Source organism: Ziziphus jujuba, chromosome 10, assembly GCF_031755915.1.
Source record: "Ziziphus jujuba cultivar Dongzao chromosome 10, ASM3175591v1".
Lineage (NCBI taxonomy): Eukaryota > Viridiplantae > Streptophyta > Magnoliopsida > Rosales > Rhamnaceae > Ziziphus > Ziziphus jujuba.
Window position 1 is genome coordinate 8,110,166 of NC_083388.1, and position 20,788 is coordinate 8,130,953.

Consider the following 20,788-nt stretch of genomic DNA (forward strand, 5'->3'; position numbering starts at 1 on the left):
CCTGAATCGTCGAGCTTGTATTTTATAAAAATGAAAAATATAATTTATACTACTCATATAAATATTTGAGAATTGCAATCAAAATATCCCATCTAAATAGACTGTGCACTTTAATTATTAAGCTTGAATTTAAAGTTTATTTAGTACAATCTAGATATTAGATTGTACTGAAAACTCATAAGAGAAAAATTTTCGGAGAGAAGCCTATTTGGTAAGTGAAAATTTCAAATAAAATTAAAATTTTTCTTTAATAAATATAAAATCAAATTTTCAATAACTTAATGATAGATTATATATTTGACCATGAAAATTTATGTTTTCCAAAAACTATACGTGCACATAGGTTGGACTTCAGATCTCTTGTGAATCGCATAGGTTGGACTCTAAGGTACTTGACCAGCATTCTAAATGGAAGGATTTGCTCTGCTTAGCAGGGCTATATGAAACCGAAGAAATGCAAATGTTCATGGGAAGATATAAAAATCAGATTTACTATTATTGGATGGTACAACAGCACTACATTTGGATTTTTTTAAAGCTACAGTGAAAAAACAAATTGTAGAGATACCAAGTGATAGATGGAAACCTCCAAAGAGCTATTCAAAAACAAAAATAAAAATAAAAATAAAACCTCCAACAGCGGGAAAGGATAACACAAATGCTGATGCGGGTACAACGGTAAATATTTGGTTATTATAATAATTAATTTTTTCAATTATGACAATTTACAACACAATTTTCTGTCACTTCTGCGGTTTCCAAATTTAATTCATTTGTTATTATAATGAAATAATTTCCTATCTAAATTTCTAAACCATATTTTATCAATTCTTATCATTCATAATTTAAAATGTTCTATCAAATCCGAAACTTCATATATTTAAGCTTTGTATGAAACTACTACTCTTTAAATCTTTGCGTTAGAAAATTCAATCAGACAATTTAGTAACAACAATGCGAAACGACGTTCAGCTTGACATTACCACAAACACCATTTATACATGAAAGAACAAAGAACCACAAACAATTACAAAACGCTATCTTATTCACACTCCCACAAGACAACCAGAAGACCACTCTCAATTAAGCAAAACGGATAAGGATTTAACCAGAGATTTCAATGGACTTGATGTCGGGCTTTTTGACCTCCTCTTTAGGTACAGTCACAGTAAGAACCCCATTCTCCATAGCAGCCTTAATCTGATCCAATTTGGCATTCTCTGGAAGCCTAAACCTCCTCAAGAACTTCCCGCTGCTGCGCTCAACTCGATGCCATGTATCGTTCTTGTCCTCCTTCTCCACGTTCCTCTCACCGCTGATCTGGAGCACGCGATCATCTTCAACCTCCACCTTCACTTCTTCTTTCCTGAGCCCTGGAACATCGGCCTTGAACACATGGGCTTCTGGGGTCTCCTTCCAATCGATCCGAGTGCTGACGAAGGCAGAGTTTTCCCGGGAAAACTCAAGGAAATTTGAAGAAATCAAGGAAGAAGAAGGAAAATTCTTGAAGGGGTCCCAAATGTCGAGAGAGAAGGGATCGACGCCACTGCTTCGTCGGCCACTGAAGAAGCTTGGAATCAACGACATCTTCTTTTGCTTTTGCTTGGACTGTGATTGAATAATGCGAACTTCGTAAATTCAAGTGCGCGTCTAACGATGTTTTTCGTTGGAGGCAAGACAAGGATGGCTTGGGTATGTATGAGGGTTTTTTCGAAAAATAGCCACTTTACAATTTCATTTTAGAAAAATAGCAAAAACAATTTTTTTTATAAAAAATAACCACCTTTTAGTACATCAAGACCAAAATACTCTTTTGTACTTTTTTTTGGTCTATTTTCTCTACCGAAATGCAACTTTGTTTTAGTTTGTTGTTTTTGGTTTTTTTTTTTTTCCTCCATTCCCTTTTCCTTTTGAAACAGAACTAGGGCATAAAAACAAAGCTTTCCCTTTCCCTTTAGAAACACACCAGCAGCGCCATTTTCACTTCAAGCAAAAAACACACCAGCAGCGCCATTTTCCCTTTCCCTTTAGAAGCAGCGTCATTTTCCCTTTCCCTTTAGAAGCACACCAGTAGCGTCATTTTCCCTTTTCCTTCAGAAGCAGCGCCATTTTCCACGAACTGGCAGAAAAATGGCGGAAAATTGGTGAAAAACTGGCGGAAAAGCGGAAAATTGGCGGAAATTTTGCGAAAATTGACAAACTGGAGGAAATTGGTGGAAGTTCATCTTTTTCGCCGAATTTCCTCCGTTTTTACTGTTTTTCGCGATTTTTTTGTTTTACACAAAATTTCTCCCATTTTCAAACCATATGCCACCTAAGTATCTTTAAAATCACATATAACATCTCATAAATTAATTTCTTGCATACCCATATCAAATAAAAAGCTTAAAAAACCCTAAACTAATAAAACTTACAAGAAAAAAGAGAAAGAGAAAAAACAAAAAAAACACATATTTCCTTACTTTCATCTAATAAGAAAAAAGATAAAATTTTTACCTGATTTTAGTTTGAGATATGAGAAAATACAAAAAAATGAGAGTGAGAGGCGATGAGATGCAAAGAGTGACCTTAGAGAAACCCCACGAACGGTTGTGTAGAAACCCCATGAACGGCTGTGTAGAGGAAGAAAGGAAAGGGTAAAAAAAAAAACCTTTTGCGTAATTTTCAATTTTATCAAGGGTATTTTTGTCCTAAAGTGGCTAGTTTTTTTAAAAAAAATTTTTTTTTGCTATTTTTCTAAAATGGAATTGTAAGGTGTCTATTTATCGAAAAAACCCTATTTATGATGGTGCATGAATGTTCCAGACTCTTCTTCGGATAACTTTCCTATGTGCATTGAAGTGAAAATGTATGGCCCATTTAAGTTTCTTCAAGAAATATACATTTTAATTACATTCTACTCGCGGAATAATTATTTTATATTATTTTGATTGATATTTTAGAGTCAAAATTTATATTAAGAAGGTAAAACAATTAACACTATTATATCATTTTCTTTCACAAAATAAAAAAATGAAGGATATAAAATTTGGCCCATTTTTATTAATTTGGAAAATAATCAATGCACAAGAAATATAATTTGTTACACAAGTGGTGACTACCTGAGTCTTTTAACATATTTTAATTTGGGTTGGTCAAACAAAACAAGTAGCCCATAATCTTACCAGGCTTTGTTTGACCTATTCAAGCCCACAAGAGAAGTAAGTCCCTACAAAATTCGCGAAAATACTGGGATTTGTCGACCACAGGGGCGCAAAAATGGATGTTTCATGAAGTCCCTAAAATATTCTTGGAATTAAATTATCAGAATGTTCGTCCCCAGCGTGAAAATTGAAAATTAGTTCCCCCCCCCCCAAAAAAAAAAAAAGGAAGAAAAAAGACCCAAAATTACTAGAAAATGCTCCTACAAGTAGCATAAATGCCAATGAAGTCAATCTAATACTGATTTTTCTATAAGTTCTACTTACTATATACTATTATTTTATTTGCAAGCGTCTTAAATAAAAATTTAATCACATTTATATTTAATTTAGTACTTACTTTTATACACACTAATTTACACTAATTTTTTCTGAACATTGAAAGATATAAAATCAGATTTACCATTATTGAACTGCACTTCATTTGGATTTTATTGAAGCTACAACGAAAAAACAAATTGTAGAGATACCAAATAGGACAGATGAGAAAGTGTGGAAACCTTCAACAGCTATTCACATAAAAATTAAAAAAATAATTAAAGGAAAAAAGAAAATAAAACTCCAAGAGCTGGAAAGTATAAAATAAATGCTCATGCGGGTACAACAATATTATTTAGTTATTAAAATTAATTTTTTTTTTTAATTATGACAATTTGTCATCTGAAAGGAATGATATGTGTTTTTTAATCCATAAGTTACCTTCATTGTTTCAAAATTTAGTTAATTTGTTACCGTAATGCAATAACTTCCTATATAAATTTCAAAATCATATTTACATCAGTTATGAAAAAAAAAAAAAAAAAACAACAACAACAACGTATTTATGTTACATAAATATTTGAGAGTTTCAAACTTAGATACCCCATGTGAATAAATTGTGAAACTCAATTTTTGAGCTTGATTTATACAAATTCTAAAGCTTATTTAGTAAAATTTAGATATTAGACGGTACTTAAGACTCATTAGAGAAAAAACGTTAGAGAAAAACCTATTTAGCAATTAAAAGTTTTAAATAAGATTAAAATTTTTCTTTGACAAGCATAAATGAAAATTTTAATAATATCCCGATAGATTGTCCATTTCTATGAAATTGACATTTTTCAAAAACTATGCATGCATATATATATATATATATATATGACATTATAAAATAACATTGTATATATATATATCGGCCACAGAAAATAACATTATAAAAAGAGTAATAAAGGATTGTATTTGTGGATTTTGTAGATTGAAAACAGATTATGTAATTCAACCATTATGGTATTGTAATAATACAAAATGTATATGGAAAAAGGAAAAAAATTCAGATGAGCTTTAAGGTACTTTATTAATATTCCAAATGGAAGGAGTTGCTTTGCTTAGCGAGGCTATATGAACCGAAGAAATGCAAATGTTCACGAGAAGATATAATATCAGATTTACTATTATTGAATGGCGCAGTACGACATTTGGATGTTATCGAAGCTACGATGAAAAAACAAGTTGTAGATATACCAAATGGGATAGATGGAAACAAGTTGTAGATATATCAAATGGGATAGATGGAAACCTCCAAAAGCTATTCGATAACAATTTGCAACCCACAATCATTTTTACTGTTTCAAAACTTCCGATATAAATTTTGAAACCATATTATATCAATTATTATCATTCACATTTCAGAATGACCTATCGAATATGAAACTTTATATATTTAAGCCTAAAAAGATATAAAACTTCATATAAACTATTGTTCTTTAGTACTTTGTGTTAGAAAATTCAACCAGACTATCTTTTTACATTAAAAACTTAAAAGATAAAAATCACATATGAAAATTCAAATAGTAAAATCACAACTTGTATTTTGATTTAATACTTCGTGTTAAAAAATTCAACCAGACTATTTTTTTACATTAAAAAATTAAAAGATAAAAATCACATATGAAAAATCAAATAGTAAAATCACAACTTGTATTTTGATTTACCATAAAAGACAACCAGATTATAATAATAATAATTACCTAGTTAGCTAGACTAATAGCCTTATACAATTTCTAAAATTTGATATTTTTTCGGTCAAACTATGTAATAACAATGTGAAAAGAAGTTCAGCTTGACATTACCACAAACAACATTTATACAAGAACACAGAACCATAAACCATTATAAAACACTATCTTATTCACGCTCCCACACTAAACCCAGAAGACCACTCTCAGTTAATCAAAGCGGACAAAGATTTAACCAGAGATTTCAATGGACTTGACGTCGGGGTTTTTGACCTCCTCTTTAGGGACAGTCACAGTAAGAACCCCATTCTCCATAGCGGCCTTAATCTTATCCAATTTGGCATTCTCTGGAAGCCTAAACCTCCTCAAGAACTTCCCGCTGCTGCGCTCAACTCGATGCCAAGTATCGTTCTTGTCCTCCTTCTCCACGTTCCTCTCACCGCTGATCTGGAGCACCCGATCATCTTCAACTTCCACCTTCACTTCTTCTTTCCTGAGCCCTGGAATATCGGCCTTGAACACATGGGCTTCTGGGGTCTCCTTCCAATCGATTCGGGTGCTTAAGAAGGCAGAGTTTTCCCTAGAAAACGCTGGGAAATTTGCAGACAGCGAGGAGGAAGGAAAATCCTTGAAGGGATCCCAAATGTCGAGAGAGAAGGGATCGAAGACGCTGCTTCGTCGGCCACCGAAGAAGCTTGGAATCAACGACATCTTCTTTTGCTTTTGCTTGGACTGTGATCGAAAAATTCGAAATTCGTGAATTCAAATCTGCGTCTAGATTTTCGGTGATTACTGATAATTAATAATTGCTTAGTTTCTCGTCCGAGAAAAGAGGAGGATGGCTTGGGTATTTATGGTAGTGGATGAATGTTCCAGAATCTTCTAGGCTTTAGGCCCAGAATCTTCTAGGGCTTTAGGCCCATAGTCGGTTTTCGGTTTTGTGTTTAAGGTGAGGCTGTTTCCAGACTTGTGCAGAACTTTCCTGTGGGTTTTGATGTGAAAATGTGTGGCCCATTTAAGTTATTTTTTAAAGATAAAGACAAGTCATTCCATGTGCCACTCATTCTAGTCAAGATATATACATTTTAATTACATTATACACATGCAATAATTATTTTATATTATTTTGATTGATATTCTAAGTCAAAAAATTAACAAAATCATATCATTTTCTTCTACAAAATAAAGAATGAAGGATATAAAATTTGGTCGATTTTTATTGATTTTGAAAATAATCAATGCATGCATAAGAAATATTATTTGTTACAAGTGGTGACTACATGAGTCAACGCATTTTAATTTGGATTGGTTAAGCATCAAACAAAACTAGTAGAAGATTTACTAAATTCATCAAGTTGTTCCAAAGGATCAAAATGGCTAGCTATTAATGGGATTCCTTGTCGGCTCTCTGTCAAATATTTGTTTGGACGAGGGCTTTCAAATACATTATAAGCTAAACTGGTGCTGACGAATAACCAACCCACAATGAATAGAAAAGGTATAGTAATACTATGAATAACCCAGAATCGAAGGAAGATCGCTTCCCCAAAACTTGAAATTAGTAAATTTCCATTTACTAAAATCGAATCTTTTCTTTGTGAGATCGTCAATATTGTACCAAGGGTGTCTTTAGAGTTTACCGAATCAATATAGCTATCCTTCTTCCAACATAGCAATGAAATTTTACAATCTGTATTGAAATGAAGTGTTCGATAATTTCTTTCTTCTTTTCTTTTTGGTTGTCCATGTAGAATTATGTACTATTCAATAGAAAATACCTCAAATGCCTGTAGTACCTGTAGTAGTACTCGTAATATAAGGGTTTTTCTCTATTATTGACTTTGAGCTCGAAACTGAAGATCAAATAAAATGTGAATTTGACGGGTTATTGGTTGTAACTGATCCACTAACCAACTTTCCTTTTGGAGTAGTTAAAAAATACTATGATGGCTCCGTTGTTTTATTATTTCGTCTGTATTTAGCAATTCCAAATTAAAAATGGCCTGATTAAGCCAACCAATTCTATGCAATAGCCTAATATGGAGACTTAGAGTAGTTGTTATACACCGCACAAATAAATCTATACAGGCGCATGTCAAAAACATATGTATATATATATATATATGAGAGAAAAAATTAGTAAGTAATTTTTTAAAAATAAATATTATTTTTTGATAAATTGAGGAGGGGAAATTATGCACCAGATCTTAAACTCGGATTTGGGATTATCACCATTATAAATGTTCTAAGGGAACTTGTTGAAATTAATTGAGTTGTTTTGTTAGATTGATTAATATATAGTCATGGTTTATATATATAGATATATACATGGAAAAAGAAACGCAAGATTGTGATGGCAAGATAAAATTGCCACCTCTTCCATGCACGTGTTGTATGAGAAGAAAAATGTTCCCTTCTTTCTCTTCCGTGTGCTGATCCAAAATTTAATCAATCCTATGCATCATTCGTTAATTACTACCAGATAAATTGAGATGAATACGTATTATAACAAACTCTACATAAATAAATACATAGTCATGCTACAAGCACTAGTAGACGTCGGCCGTGGCTTGTACTTTAAATTGGCATTAAAGAAATGATAACTCGATGAGAAGGCAGCAAAAAAAGCTAGAGAATTGAGCATCCAAAAGGAGAACTATAAATTCATCACCCAAAAAAAGAAAAAAAAAAAAAAAAAAAAGAAAGGAGAATCATAAATAATTGAATAAATAAGAAAAAGAAAGAAAGAACAAAAACCAGACAGCTAAAAGAGGAACTCTAGTTTTCTTCAAACCCAAACCTAATTAAAATTTGTATCTTTTATTTTATTTTATTTTTTTAATTTTTCATAATAAAGAACAAGGCTCAAGTTACATGCAAAACACGTGAAAGGACAAATAACATACATAATTCTGTATAACTATAAAAACAATAATTTGACATTTTATAAAAATATATTAAATATTAGGAGTTTTTCTTACTATTGCTTTAATATATAGTAAGATCAAACATTACAGATTGCATACGTAAACGATTTCTTGATTCCATATGCATCTGTCACAACTTTCACGTTCATCTTCTTCGCACCATTCACTTATACATCCTGTATTTTTCTTTGTTATATGTTGGATCGGCCAATAAAGTAGGACAGGTTGTAGAACAAATCTACGTCGTTTATGAATCCACTTAATACTTCACATAATTTGCTTCGGCATTATTTCAATTCACTTTTTGTTTTAATACTGGAAAGCAATTTTATTCCCTTGCGCTCTTCTCCACTGCAAATAAGGATGATCCCAAATATGTAAGAAGCTCCTTGGTGTCCTAAATGTGCAGCTCTTTTTAAAAGATCTAGTCCTGAATTTGCTGTTTTTGACTTAACATTCAAATATTCCATCTGAAATATTTATATTTAATATTAGAAATAAATATTAAAATTTCAATTTTATATATATATATATTAAAAAAAATTGACAAAATTATCAAGTTAAGATAGAGACACACCTCCTTCTTCATACAATACTTCTGGATGTCCACTTTTCTTGCAGGTGTTATAAACGTTTTTTACTTCATTCCGTCTCTCCCATGCAATATGCTTCAATTTGCCAAGCGACATATGCCAATAAACATAGTCATCTTCACCAACCTTTTTAAAAGATTTACAGCTGAAAAAAAAAAAAAAGGTAGTTTAAAACCAAAAACGATGCAAATAACACGCGGTCCTTTTATCACAAAACTTAACTAATCAAGAGTTGTTTACTTTCGGTACCTTAAATGTATCCAAGTGCCTAGTTCAAATACTAAAATTACTTACGTTAATAGTTGTCAATACTTTCTTGAAGAAATGTATATGTATTTTTTTTGGAAAACATAAAAAAGAAAATTGTTGGTTTTTCTTGTATATAATTTAGTAAACACAAGTTAATAAAGACAAGATAGAGAGAAATATAGACAAAATTAATTAAAATTAATTCTTGCGTACCAGTTTTTGGTATTGAAGTAATCAATTTGAGAAGAGGAAACAAGCCGGGCCAAGATTTCAGCAGTCAACTCGTTTGGAAAGTGTGAGAAAGCTGGAGGTTCCAATTCCAAAGCCTCTTGATATCTGCGTTTCCTCTTCATCATTGTGATCGAGTTGATGAATATAGAAGCAATAGAAGAACGCATGCCCAAGTAAAAGATAGATCAAAATAATACGTGACAAAGAAAAAGTGAAAATAGAAATTGGTTTGGAAAAGAAAAAAGGAAAATCATCTAAAAGAGAATAGGAAACCTTTAAATTATAATAAATAGAATGCTAAAAGGACTAAGGTGATAACGAGTTTACACATCGCGGTTTTATAATAATTTTGTACTATCAAAACAAGTGGAATTGGAATTTACCCAAAAAAAAGAAAAAAAAAAAAGATTGCGGCCGGTTGGCCACCGATTCTGCATTTTTCTAATTTGGTTATATTTTCCTTTTACTAGAGGGTACATAATGCTTTATTCTATATTACTACAAGAATTGCATTGATAAATGATGCAATAAATGCATCGTAAAAAATAAACAACGACGTATTCCAATGAGTAGTCTAACATCCTATCGCGAAATGTAGACATTTAGCGACCCATTATCAGAGTCGTCTATTCTTGAGTTTTTAACGATTTAAATAGACATTTAACGACTCATTATGAGAAACATTTAACGACTCATTATGAGAGACATTTAACGACTCATTATGAGAGTCGCCTATACGTCAATTTTTAGGGATACATGTTACTTTTAGCGACACATTATGTGAATCACCGATATTAAAGTTTTTACTAATAACCATTGACGTTTAGCGATTTATTATCAGAGTCCCCTATATTTCCATTTTTAGCGACAATAACCATTGACGTTTAGCGATTTATTATCAGAGTCCCCTATATTTCCATTTTTAGCGACAATATACGCTTTTCGTGACGCATTATTTGAGTCATTGACTTAGAATTTTTAGCGACATAGATCGACTTTTAGCGATTCTTTATGAGAGTATCTTTATTTGGGTTTTTAGCGACATTTATTTATTTTAACGACGCATTATATAAGTCACCTATATATGAGTTTTTAGCGACGCATCTAAACTTTAACGACTCATTATTTTCGATCCACTTATAGCGATGTATTTTCGAGCGACTGTTTTGTATAGAGTTGCTAAATAAAGATATTACAAGCGACTTATAAGTAGAGTTGCCTTTTTAGCAACCATGAAGGATTTTAGTGACGTAGTTTTCATTACTTATAGCGACTCTGTATTTATCTTTAGAAAAATCGCTAAAATAGATATTAGCAACTCTGTTTTAAGCATCGCTAGATTTGTTAGTCACTAAAGATAGGCAAGTAAAGGTTGCCAAATATTTTAGGCGATCTTGTTTCTTTTTTATGCGTCACCCATTCGTTTTTTAATTTTTAATTTTGTGAATATTATTAAAATAGTAAAAATATAAAAATAATTAAAATACAAAAAAACTAAAATGAGCTTCATCCAAAATAATTAGAATACAAAAATTTAAAATACATATTTTTTCATGACAAATTACTTATCAAATAAATTGAATATTAACTCATTGACATATTTTGACATAATTTGTAAACTATTGTATTTTTTCATAACAAATTTAATATTAATTAAACTTTCGTGAATGCATACTCATTGAAATGGAAGTTGACGTCCTCTTGTTGACAATATTACACCCTCATACTGAATATGGAAAAATTAAAAAAGTTATTAACACTTATGCAGAATAAATAAAATATTAATCATTATTAAATTTGTAATTTAGTAAATAAAAATTTAAAGAATATTACCATCGTTCTTAAGATTTGGCAAGGTGCATTTCTCTTAATTAAAAGTGGAAAACACATAATGAAGCGGATCAAAAAAATAATTAAATGAATAATAATAAATGTTATAAATATTAGTTAAAACATAAGTTAATAAATATAAGTACCAATTTATTTAGAAGATATTGTTTCTCCATATCCCCTTACAATCATTACAAATATAGTAACTCTCACATTCATCCTCATTATCATTTTTATTGATACTTGACAACTATATGACAAATGGATTGTGAGCCAGCATAGTATCCCCAAGAACATCTTCTTCAACAAAAGTACGATGTCGTGGTGAAGTTAAAACAACAAACCATCTCGAATCAAGTTGATCTTCAACATAAAATACTTGTTGAACTTAGCAAAATGTCAAGCAATATCACAAACAAAATTTCTACAAAAGCAAGATTAATAAAACCCAACGAATCTAACCTGTAGTTAAAATTGGAAAAAAAAAATTCAACCCACCACATGTCTCCGCCAACCATAAAGAAAAAAGAAACTCACCTAAACGATGGAGACGTAGAAAGAAAAAACCCAAAAAATCACGTAACACAGAAAAATCCAGCTTCTCTGCCGACTACAATATAGGCAAATGAAAAATGAAATCCGAAATATCCCACTCTTTAAGTCTTTCTTAGATTGCTTCCAAATCTAATATCTATTAGATAGTGTACTTGATGTAGTCTTAAAAAAGAAAAGGGATTCAAAAGTAATGGTAAAAATTTCAAAACGCGTCAAAAATTTTCAAAAAATGGCAAAAATGCACCTTTTCTCTCAATTTCATTTCTTTTTCTTTGATTAATTTTTTAGTTTTCATTTACAAATAAAAACTGAAAATATTTCTTAAAAATGAGAAGCAAAATATCAAAGATTGCTGTTTATTTTTTTGTTTTTCAAGTACACCTTTATTCTTTATAAAATTTACATGTCTTTTAAAATTTTTATTTTTTTAATTGAGAGAACAGGCGACACATTCTCTTCAAGAAGAGTCGCCTGTTCTTGAATTGTGGGATCAAGCGACGAATTATGGTCGAAAAGCGTCGCCTGTTCCAATTTTTATATTTTCTTTGTAATTTTTAAATAATTTTTTAATTGTTCATCTACAAATATATTCATGTAGCAATTCAATGAACATAAATTCCATTGTTCTAAAAATAGAAAATAGTTTTGTCAATGCTTTTCTCAATTATTCACATATATGTGTATAGACGAGACACAAAATATCTCAAGATCTAATTTGAGATAGAGTACCGAATATAGAATTCTAATTCAACAAGCATTTATTGACCAATTTATCTACATAAGTATGTTAAATGAGCTTAATTTTCATGTGTTTATGGTCAATGATAGCTTACTTGTTTTTAAAAATTGAAAGTTTATTAAATTATTTTTGCTTAAAAATAAAAAATAAAAAAAAATTGAAGGAACAGGCGATGCAATTCCATTAAAACACGTCACCTATTTCATGTTTTATTATTATTTTTTTGATCTTTAATTAGTTTTGTTGATTGCTCATCTACAAATTAAAAAAAAAAACATATTTGTAAAATTAAAAAATTACTAAAAACAATTTTCAAATTCAAAAAAAAGTTAAAAATTGGTTAATTGAAAAGGCGACGCAGTTGTTGCAAATGAGTCGCCTTTTCATCTATTTGGCGATTTTTTGTTAAAAGAATGCATCGTGTAAAACTATATTAAGCTAGTTCTTGTTGTATTATTACATCCAAGTCATTTGGTCTGGTAGTGTGGTGATTCCTTCAGAGTGTAAGAGGTCTTGGGTTCAAATTTTTTTTTTTTTTTGGTTTTTTTAGTCAATCTAATTTTATTTCAACTACAAATAACCAGTGAAAATATTATAGCAACATAACTAAGGTGTTTTTTTTTTTGTTTTTTTTTTAGATTTTGGTAATAGGCGACTCACAGGCTCCATTGTGCGTTGCCTTTTTTTTTTTTTTTTTTCTTTTAATCAATCTAATTTTTTTTTTTCAACTATAAATAACAAGTGAAAATATTAGAGCAACATAATTGAGCCTTTTTTTTTTTTTTTAAAGATTTTGGTAACAGGCAACGCACAATGAAGATTGTGCGTCGCCTGTTCTTTTTTTTTTTTTTTTTGTTCTTTTAGTCAATCTAATTTTATTTCAATTACAAATAACCAGTGAAAATATCAGAGCAACATAACTAAGCTGGTTTTTTTTTTATTTATTTTGTTAACAGGCATTATGCGTCGCCTGTTCTCTTTTTTTTTTTTTTGGTTCTTTAAGTCAATCTAATTTCATTTCAACTACAAATAACCAATGAAAATATTAGAATAATATAACTGAGCTGGTTTTTCTTTCTTTCTTTTTTAAATTTTGTTAACAGGTGACGCACAATCTTCATTGTGCGTTGCCTATTCTCCTTTTTTTTTTTTTTGTTCTTTTAGTTAATCTAATTTTATTTCAATTACAAATAATCAGTGAAAATATTAAAGTAACATAACTGAGCTTGTTTTTTATTTTTTTTATTTTATAAATTTTGTTAACAGGCAACGCTCAATGAAGATTGTGTTTCGCCTGTTTTTTTTTTTCAATTTTTTTAGTCAATTTAATTTTATTTCAACTACAAATAACCAGTGAAAATATTAAAGCAACATAACTGAGTCACTGGTTATTTGTAGTTGAAATAAAATTAGATTGACTAAAAGAACAAAAAAAAAAAAAGGGAAACAGGCGATGCACAATCTTCATTGTGCATTGCCTGCTACCAAAATCTTTTAAAAAAAAGAAGAAAAAAAATCAGCTCAGTTATGTTGCTCTAATATTTTCACTGGTTATTTGTAGTTGAAATAAAATTATATTGATCAAAAGAACAAAAAAAAAAAAAAAAAGATAACAAGCGATGCATAAAGGAGAATGTGGGTCGCCTGTTGCCTATATTTAAAAACAAAAAAAAACAAAAAAAACCAACTCAATTATGTTGCTTTAGTTATATTGCTATAATATTTTCACTGGTTATTTGAAGTTGAAATAACATTAGATTGATTAAAAAAACCAAAAAAAAAAAAAAAAGAACAAGTGATGCATAATGAAGACTGTGCGTCGCCTATTACCTATATTTAAAAGAAAAAAAAAAACCAGTTCAATTATATAGTTTAAATATTTTCACTGGTTATTTGCAGTTTTCAAGAAAATCAAGTTGATTTTTTTTTTTTAAAAAAAAAGGGGGAACAGCCAACTCGGAATGACTTTTGTGCGTCGCCTGTTACCAATATCTTAAAAAAAAAAAAAAAGAATGTTATTTAAGAGATTTGCAAGAATAAACTGTACATGAAAAATTATATAAATGAACAACAACCTTATATAATTAAATTTTGTTATTATGCAAACATAGATAAGTTGATGGTTAATCATTTTTCATAAGTGTAGCATTTAAATAATATAATTCAGATAAAATATATGCACAGTATTAAAAACGATTCTATTCAGCCTCATATTCAACGATTCTTAACGGATGTGTCTCGTGTTGTTGTTTTTAGCGACTGTTTGACATCGAATGTTTTGGGATGCATTATTAATTTATTAAATTTTTACTGACGCATTAACCTTAACCTTAGAGTGCCGGTTTTATTTTTTCAAATGTGTTTATTTTGTGGCATCGCTAAGTGAGTGTCAGTGGATATCAATTTTCACGTAATGTATGTTTGGAGCTAGGATTTTAGTGAGGAAACTAAAGGGAAAAAAGAATAATTCTAGTAGTGTTTGGCTTAAAGGAAAATTGGGATGGAAAAAAAAAAAATATATATATATATATATACAAGGAGACACAACAGAGTTTCATTTGTATGTAAATTTTATGATACCATCCGTTCGCATATAAATCCACATCATAACCGATATTTTTAAGAAAAAGAATCAACTTTACATATATAACAGCAAAATCAATTTTTTTTAAAAAACAAAAAAATCAATTTTAATACAATTCGCATCCTAATTCCATTAATATAAATATATATTTTTATATTCCTCTTCTCTTTTTTATTTTTTTAAGGTTTCTAACATCTAAATAAACTTAAGAATTACTACTTAAAACTGAGAATCATATATAATCTACTTCAGACATCTAAATAAGCTTAAAAATTCCTGCTTAAAATTGAGAATCATATATAGTCTGCTTCTCATAGACACATGTATCGTACGTGTTACCTAGACACAGAACAGGCATAATATATCCTGACAGCTGTACTTCAAAATAAAACCCGGTAGCCATATAGAACCCTCCAGACCCACATTATACATTTTGCCTACTTATTTTTCTAATTAATATTTTGATGGGTCAATAATTTAATGCATTTATTGAAGAATAGAAACTTTGTTCAATTCTTATATACCAAATTCCGAAATTTAACCGGAGCAAAATAAATAGTTCATTTACTGGAGGGAAAACTTGTATTTTGATTTGCCATAAAGGACACTTGGCTATTAATATTTACATAGCTAGCTAGACTGATAGCTTCATACAATTTCTCAAATGTGATTTTTTTTCTTTGGTCAAACTTTGTTTTTCATAATAACAATAGGAAAGTAGTAGAGCTTGACACTACCACAAACACCATCTGTACAACAATGAACCACAAACAGTTACAAAACGCTATCTAATTTATAGTCCCACAAATATACCCTGTAGACTACTCTCAGTTAATCAAAGCGGACAAAGTTTTAACCAGAGACTTCAATGGACTTGATGTCGGGCTTTTTGACATCCTCTTTAGGAACAGTAACAGTCAGAACCCCATTCTCCATGGCAGCTCTAATCTGATCCAACTTGGCATTCTCTGGAAGCCTAAAACTCCTCAAGAACTTCCCGCTGCTGCGCTCAACCCGATGCCAAGTATCGTTCTTGTCTTCCTTCTCCACGTTCCTCTCACCGCTGATCTGTAGCACCCGATCATCTTCAACCTCCACCTTCACTTCTTCCTTCCTGAGACCTGGAACATCGGCCTTGAACACATGGGCTTCTGGTGTCTCCTTCCAATCGATTTGGGTGCTCAAGAAGGCAGAATTTTCCCTAGAAAACTCTGGGAAATTTGCAGAGAGCGAGGAGGAAGGAAAATCCTTGAAGGGGTCCCAAATGTCGAGAGAGAAAGGATCGAAGACGCTGCTTCGTCGGCCACCGAAGAAGCTTGGAATCAACGACATCTTTCTTTCGTTTTTGCTTTGGACAGCGATTGAATTCGAGCTTCGTCAATGCAAATGGGCGTAGAGATTTAAGATTTTGATGATTGCTGATTACCGCTTAACTTTTCGTTGGAGGAAAGGAGGGAATGGGTTGAGAATTTATGTAGTGGATGAATGTTCCAGTATCTTCTGGGGCTTTAGGCCCGTAGTCGGTTTTGTGGTTTCTGGTTTGGTTTGAGGACGCTCTTAGACATGTTTAGAACCTTCCTATGGGCCTTGATGGGAAAATGTATGGCCCATTCAAGTTTCTTTAAGGTAAAGACAAGTACTCCCATTTACCATTTTTTTCTGGTCAAGAAATATGCATTTTAGTTACTTCATTGTACACATGGAATAATTTGAATTGATATTTTAGAATTAAAATTTATACTAAGATGGTAAAAAGAATTAATACCATCATATCATTTAATTTTAGAAAATAAAAAATTAACATATAAAATCTGTCCCACTTTCATGAATTTCCGTATGAATATCATCCATGCACAAAAATTATGATTTATTTCAACTGGTGACCGCATGAGTCATCATAATTTAATTTGGGTTTGTCAATTATCAACCAAAACCAGGAGCCCATAATCTTACCAGGTTATGCGTAAATGGTTTTTTTGAACAATATCAATTTTTTTAAAAAAAAAACAACTAGTCATTTTGGAACAAAAATATTTTTGACAAAATTGAAAATTACGCAATATGATTTTTTTACCATTTCTTTCTTCTTTTACACACCCATTCATGTTTTGTGCAAGAGTTTCTCTAACAGGCCACAAACATTTTTTGCATCTCATCTCCTCTCATTCTTATTTTTTTGTATTTTCTCATATCTGAAACTAAATTCAGATAAAAAATTTATCTTTTTTCTTATTAGATGCAACTGAGAAAATATGTGTTTTTTTTCTTTCTCTTTTTTCTTGTATTTTTTGTTAGTTTTGGAATTTTTAAGCTTTTTATTTAATATGGGTATGCAAGAAATTAATTTATGAGCTGTTGTATGTGAGTTTACAGATACTTAGGTGGCATATGGTTTGAAAATAGGGGAAAATTTGCAAAAAACAGTAAAAACGAAGGAAATTTGACTAAAAAGATGAACTTCCGTTATTTTCTTCTAGTTTGTCAGTTTTCGCAAGTTTTCCGCTAGTTTTCTGCCAGTAAAAAAAAGCTATATGTGGCGGAAAAAAAAATAGAATCAACTTTTTTAATACAGTTAATATGTTTGTTTAGTATTATTCAAATTTTTATATATTTATTGATTTAGTTTAACGTTATTCATTTAATTTTGTAATAAATTGGAAGATGATGATATTGTAATTGCGGTTTTATATAATGGAATATTAGTACAAACTGATGGTAGTAATTGGGAATATCGAAATGGTAAAAATATAATGGTTTTCGTCGGCAAGAGATGCACAAAATCAGAGTTAGAGGATGAGATTTTCAATTCTATTGAGATAAATCGAAATGAATATTTGCTAAAGTTAAAATGGATATATGGATGATGTGCAGAAAAGTTGGATCCTACAGAAATACATTGTAATAGGGATGTGAAATGCTTTCTTCAAGAAGTGAGGAATTGAGGGATGACAATGATGCAGCCTCCATTGTATGTTGAGGTGATTTTGAAAGTTGAACATGTATCTAGAAATATTCATCAAACAGCCTTTGCTTCGGATAGGGGGAGTAATCTTCATTCTTTTTCTTGTCCTCCAATTGGCGCTCGTCTACCATAAGTTTCCGGTACTGAACCTATTCAGGCTACATCTCAAGAAATTATGGTTCAAGAAACTCAGTCTAGAGATCAAGTTGATGTTCGTGGGGCTTGGACATCATTTAACATCCACAAAGTAGTTGATGTTCGAGGTGACTATGTTGAACAGTTTCCTAACGATGAGGAGTATGAGCAGTTGTATAATATTGATCATGATGAGAATTACAATGCAGCAGGGGATGATGTTGATCATAGTGATGTAGATTTTGATCGTAAGTTGCATGACAATGATAATGATATGCATCCTGAAATGAGCAATGAAGGAGTTGATGATGTTAGGGTTCATCGTGTTGCAAGTGACAACATATCATCGAGCAATAGAAGTGGTTCTATGGCCATATTTTCATCAAAGTTCACTGGCTGTGAGAGCATAGTAGTTGGATAATTATTTCGCAACAAATGTGACTTATAGAATAAACTGAGTATTTATTGCATGTGTGAAAATAAGGAGTTCAAGGTGACATGGTCAACTACATAACGGTATGAGGTTGTATGCTTGGAAAATACTTGTAAATGGTGACTACGTGCAACCACATTTAAAAATGGAGAAATATTTGTTATGAGAATTTTTGATAATGTACACAGTTGCTCGTTAGATATCGTGCATCGAGAACATAAGCAGGCCAGTAGCCGGGTTATCAGGCAATGTATCAAATCTAAATATGAAGGTATTGCACGTGTTTACACACCCAAAGAAATTCAACATGATTTTTTGCAAAAATATGGGGTGAATATAAGCTACGACAAAGCATGGAGAGGTAAAAAGTATGCACTTAACAGTGTTAGGGGATCTCCAGAGGAGAATTTTGCTAAGTTGCCTGCTTACTGTTATGAGTTAGTGTCAAAGAACCCTAGGACTCTTATATGTATCAAAACAGACGATAATAACAATTTTGTATATTTAATTATGGCGATTGAAGCAAGCATTAGGGGATTTATATCCCACATAAGACCCGTGTTGGCTGTTGATGGGACTACATTGAAAGAAAAATACAAATGGTACATGTATATTGCATTGGCCATGGATGGCAATAAGCAAATATATCCTTTGGCTTTCGGCATTAGAGATGGAGAGAACGAGCAAGCATATACATAGTTTTTCCAAAACCTCAAGGATGCCATTGGAGATTTTCCAGATTTGGTGTTTGTGAGTGATAGATATCCCGCTATTGAAAGGGCATTACACAAAGTTTTTCTCAATGCATACCATGCACTGTGCACGTACCATATAAGCAAAAATATTAAAACAAATGGACATGCGAAAGATGAAACAATAATATAATGTTTCATGCCAACAGCTAGTGCATACTTGGTTGAAGATTTTGAGTTTTATATGAGGCAAATTGAGGTAAAAAACAGTAGGACTACCCAGTACATTCGATCATATGACCCTACAAGGTAGGCACGTTCTCTTTCTCCATGTAGAAGGTACACTATCATGACCACTAATTTTGCAGAAAGCTTAAATGGTATTTTGCTAGATGCTAAAGAGATGCCAATAGTAGCATTAATTGAGTATATACGGGATTTACTGTAAATGTGGTTTTATAAGGGATGTACTGCAGGTGCAAAATTGACAAAGCATGTGACTGACCATATGGAAGAGCAACTCAAACTATGAAATTTGGAGTCCATCGGACTACGTGTTAAAGCCATTAATATGCATGAATTTCTTGTGGAATGGAAGATTGAGGGGTATAGTTAATCTCCAATAAAAAATATGCTTATGCAAAGTCTTCGATCTTGATCAATATCCTTGTGATCATTGTATTGCCGTTTGCAGAGATCGCAAAATTGCTCCTTATGACATGTGTTTTCATTACTACACCGCGGATGCATATCGTGCAACTTATGCTGAGTCTATTTACCCTGTGTTAGATGAAAACAATGGCATGCCCTGGATGACGTGGCAAGTCGTATTGTTCTTCCACTAAGATGGACATGTAGGCAAGCCGGTAGGCCGAGGATGCAACGCATACCATCCGAAGGTGAAGATGTTATTGGATGTAGATTGTGTCGATGCGGTGGTGTTGGACATTATAGGCAGAGATATACAAATCCATTTTCTTATGCTTCGAATTAGGAAGTTTTAATTTAGTGTTATGGTTTAATATGTTTTGATAATTATTTCATATATTGGATATTATATTTTCTACTCGACGGTGGAAGATTATTAGCAATTATTTTTTTTTTTAATTTAGTCCCAAATGAAAAGAAGCTTTCTGAAGTTGATTTTAAATCTTTAGTTTACATCTCATTTTATGAAATGTCCAAAATGATTTTGAAAAGAAAAACAAATATATATCATTTTTTCTTTTCTTTAAAATGGTTATTGATTTTAAATGTCAATACATTTTTTGTTAAATCCATCTTCATCTTATATAATATTTGTCTCCACTCTCAATTTTTTTACCCCACTATTAACTTAAATAATCTATTAGAAATTGATTTTTCAAGTATAGGAAATTAGTTTCTGATAGGAGTAAAAACTATTCAACAATTTCCGCTTGGAGGAAATTTTTTCCAACAGGAGGAAAACGATTTCCGCTTGGAGGAAAAATTTCCAATCGGAGAAAAACGATTTCCACTTGCAGGAAAAATTTTTCCGCCTGGCGGAAAATTATCCAGAAGCTTCGATTGATTTCCATATGGAATTTCCAATTGGAGGAAAATTTTTCCTCCAGGAGGAAAAGTTTTCCGCCTAGAGGAAATATTTTCCAACAAGCGGAAAATTTTTTAGAATCTGCAATTGA

The 20,788-nt window shown here is 31.3% G+C and overlaps 3 protein-coding genes across 3 annotated transcripts; all 3 read right to left on the reverse strand.

Moving 5' to 3' along the window:
* Nucleotides 1-941: 941 nt before the first annotated feature.
* On the reverse strand, nucleotides 942-1,708 carry LOC107410933 (18.5 kDa class I heat shock protein-like). Its single transcript, XM_016018419.4, has one exon. The coding sequence runs from the start codon at nucleotides 1,585-1,587 to the stop codon at nucleotides 1,105-1,107; it is 483 nt and encodes a 160-aa protein (XP_015873905.2). The 5' UTR covers nucleotides 1,588-1,708; the 3' UTR covers nucleotides 942-1,104.
* Nucleotides 1,709-5,127: 3,419 nt separating this feature from the next.
* LOC107410934 (18.5 kDa class I heat shock protein) lies at nucleotides 5,128-6,128 on the reverse strand. Its single transcript, XM_048467845.2, has one exon. It carries the CDS (start codon nucleotides 5,903-5,905, stop codon nucleotides 5,426-5,428), a length of 480 nt encoding a protein of 159 aa, XP_048323802.2. The 5' UTR covers nucleotides 5,906-6,128; the 3' UTR covers nucleotides 5,128-5,425.
* A 9,439-nt stretch (nucleotides 6,129-15,567) lies between these two features.
* On the reverse strand, nucleotides 15,568-16,430 carry LOC107410913 (18.5 kDa class I heat shock protein). The gene has a single exon (XM_060812271.1). The coding sequence runs from the start codon at nucleotides 16,232-16,234 to the stop codon at nucleotides 15,755-15,757; it is 480 nt and encodes a 159-aa protein (XP_060668254.1). The 5' UTR covers nucleotides 16,235-16,430; the 3' UTR covers nucleotides 15,568-15,754.
* Nucleotides 16,431-20,788: the final 4,358 nt, after the last annotated feature.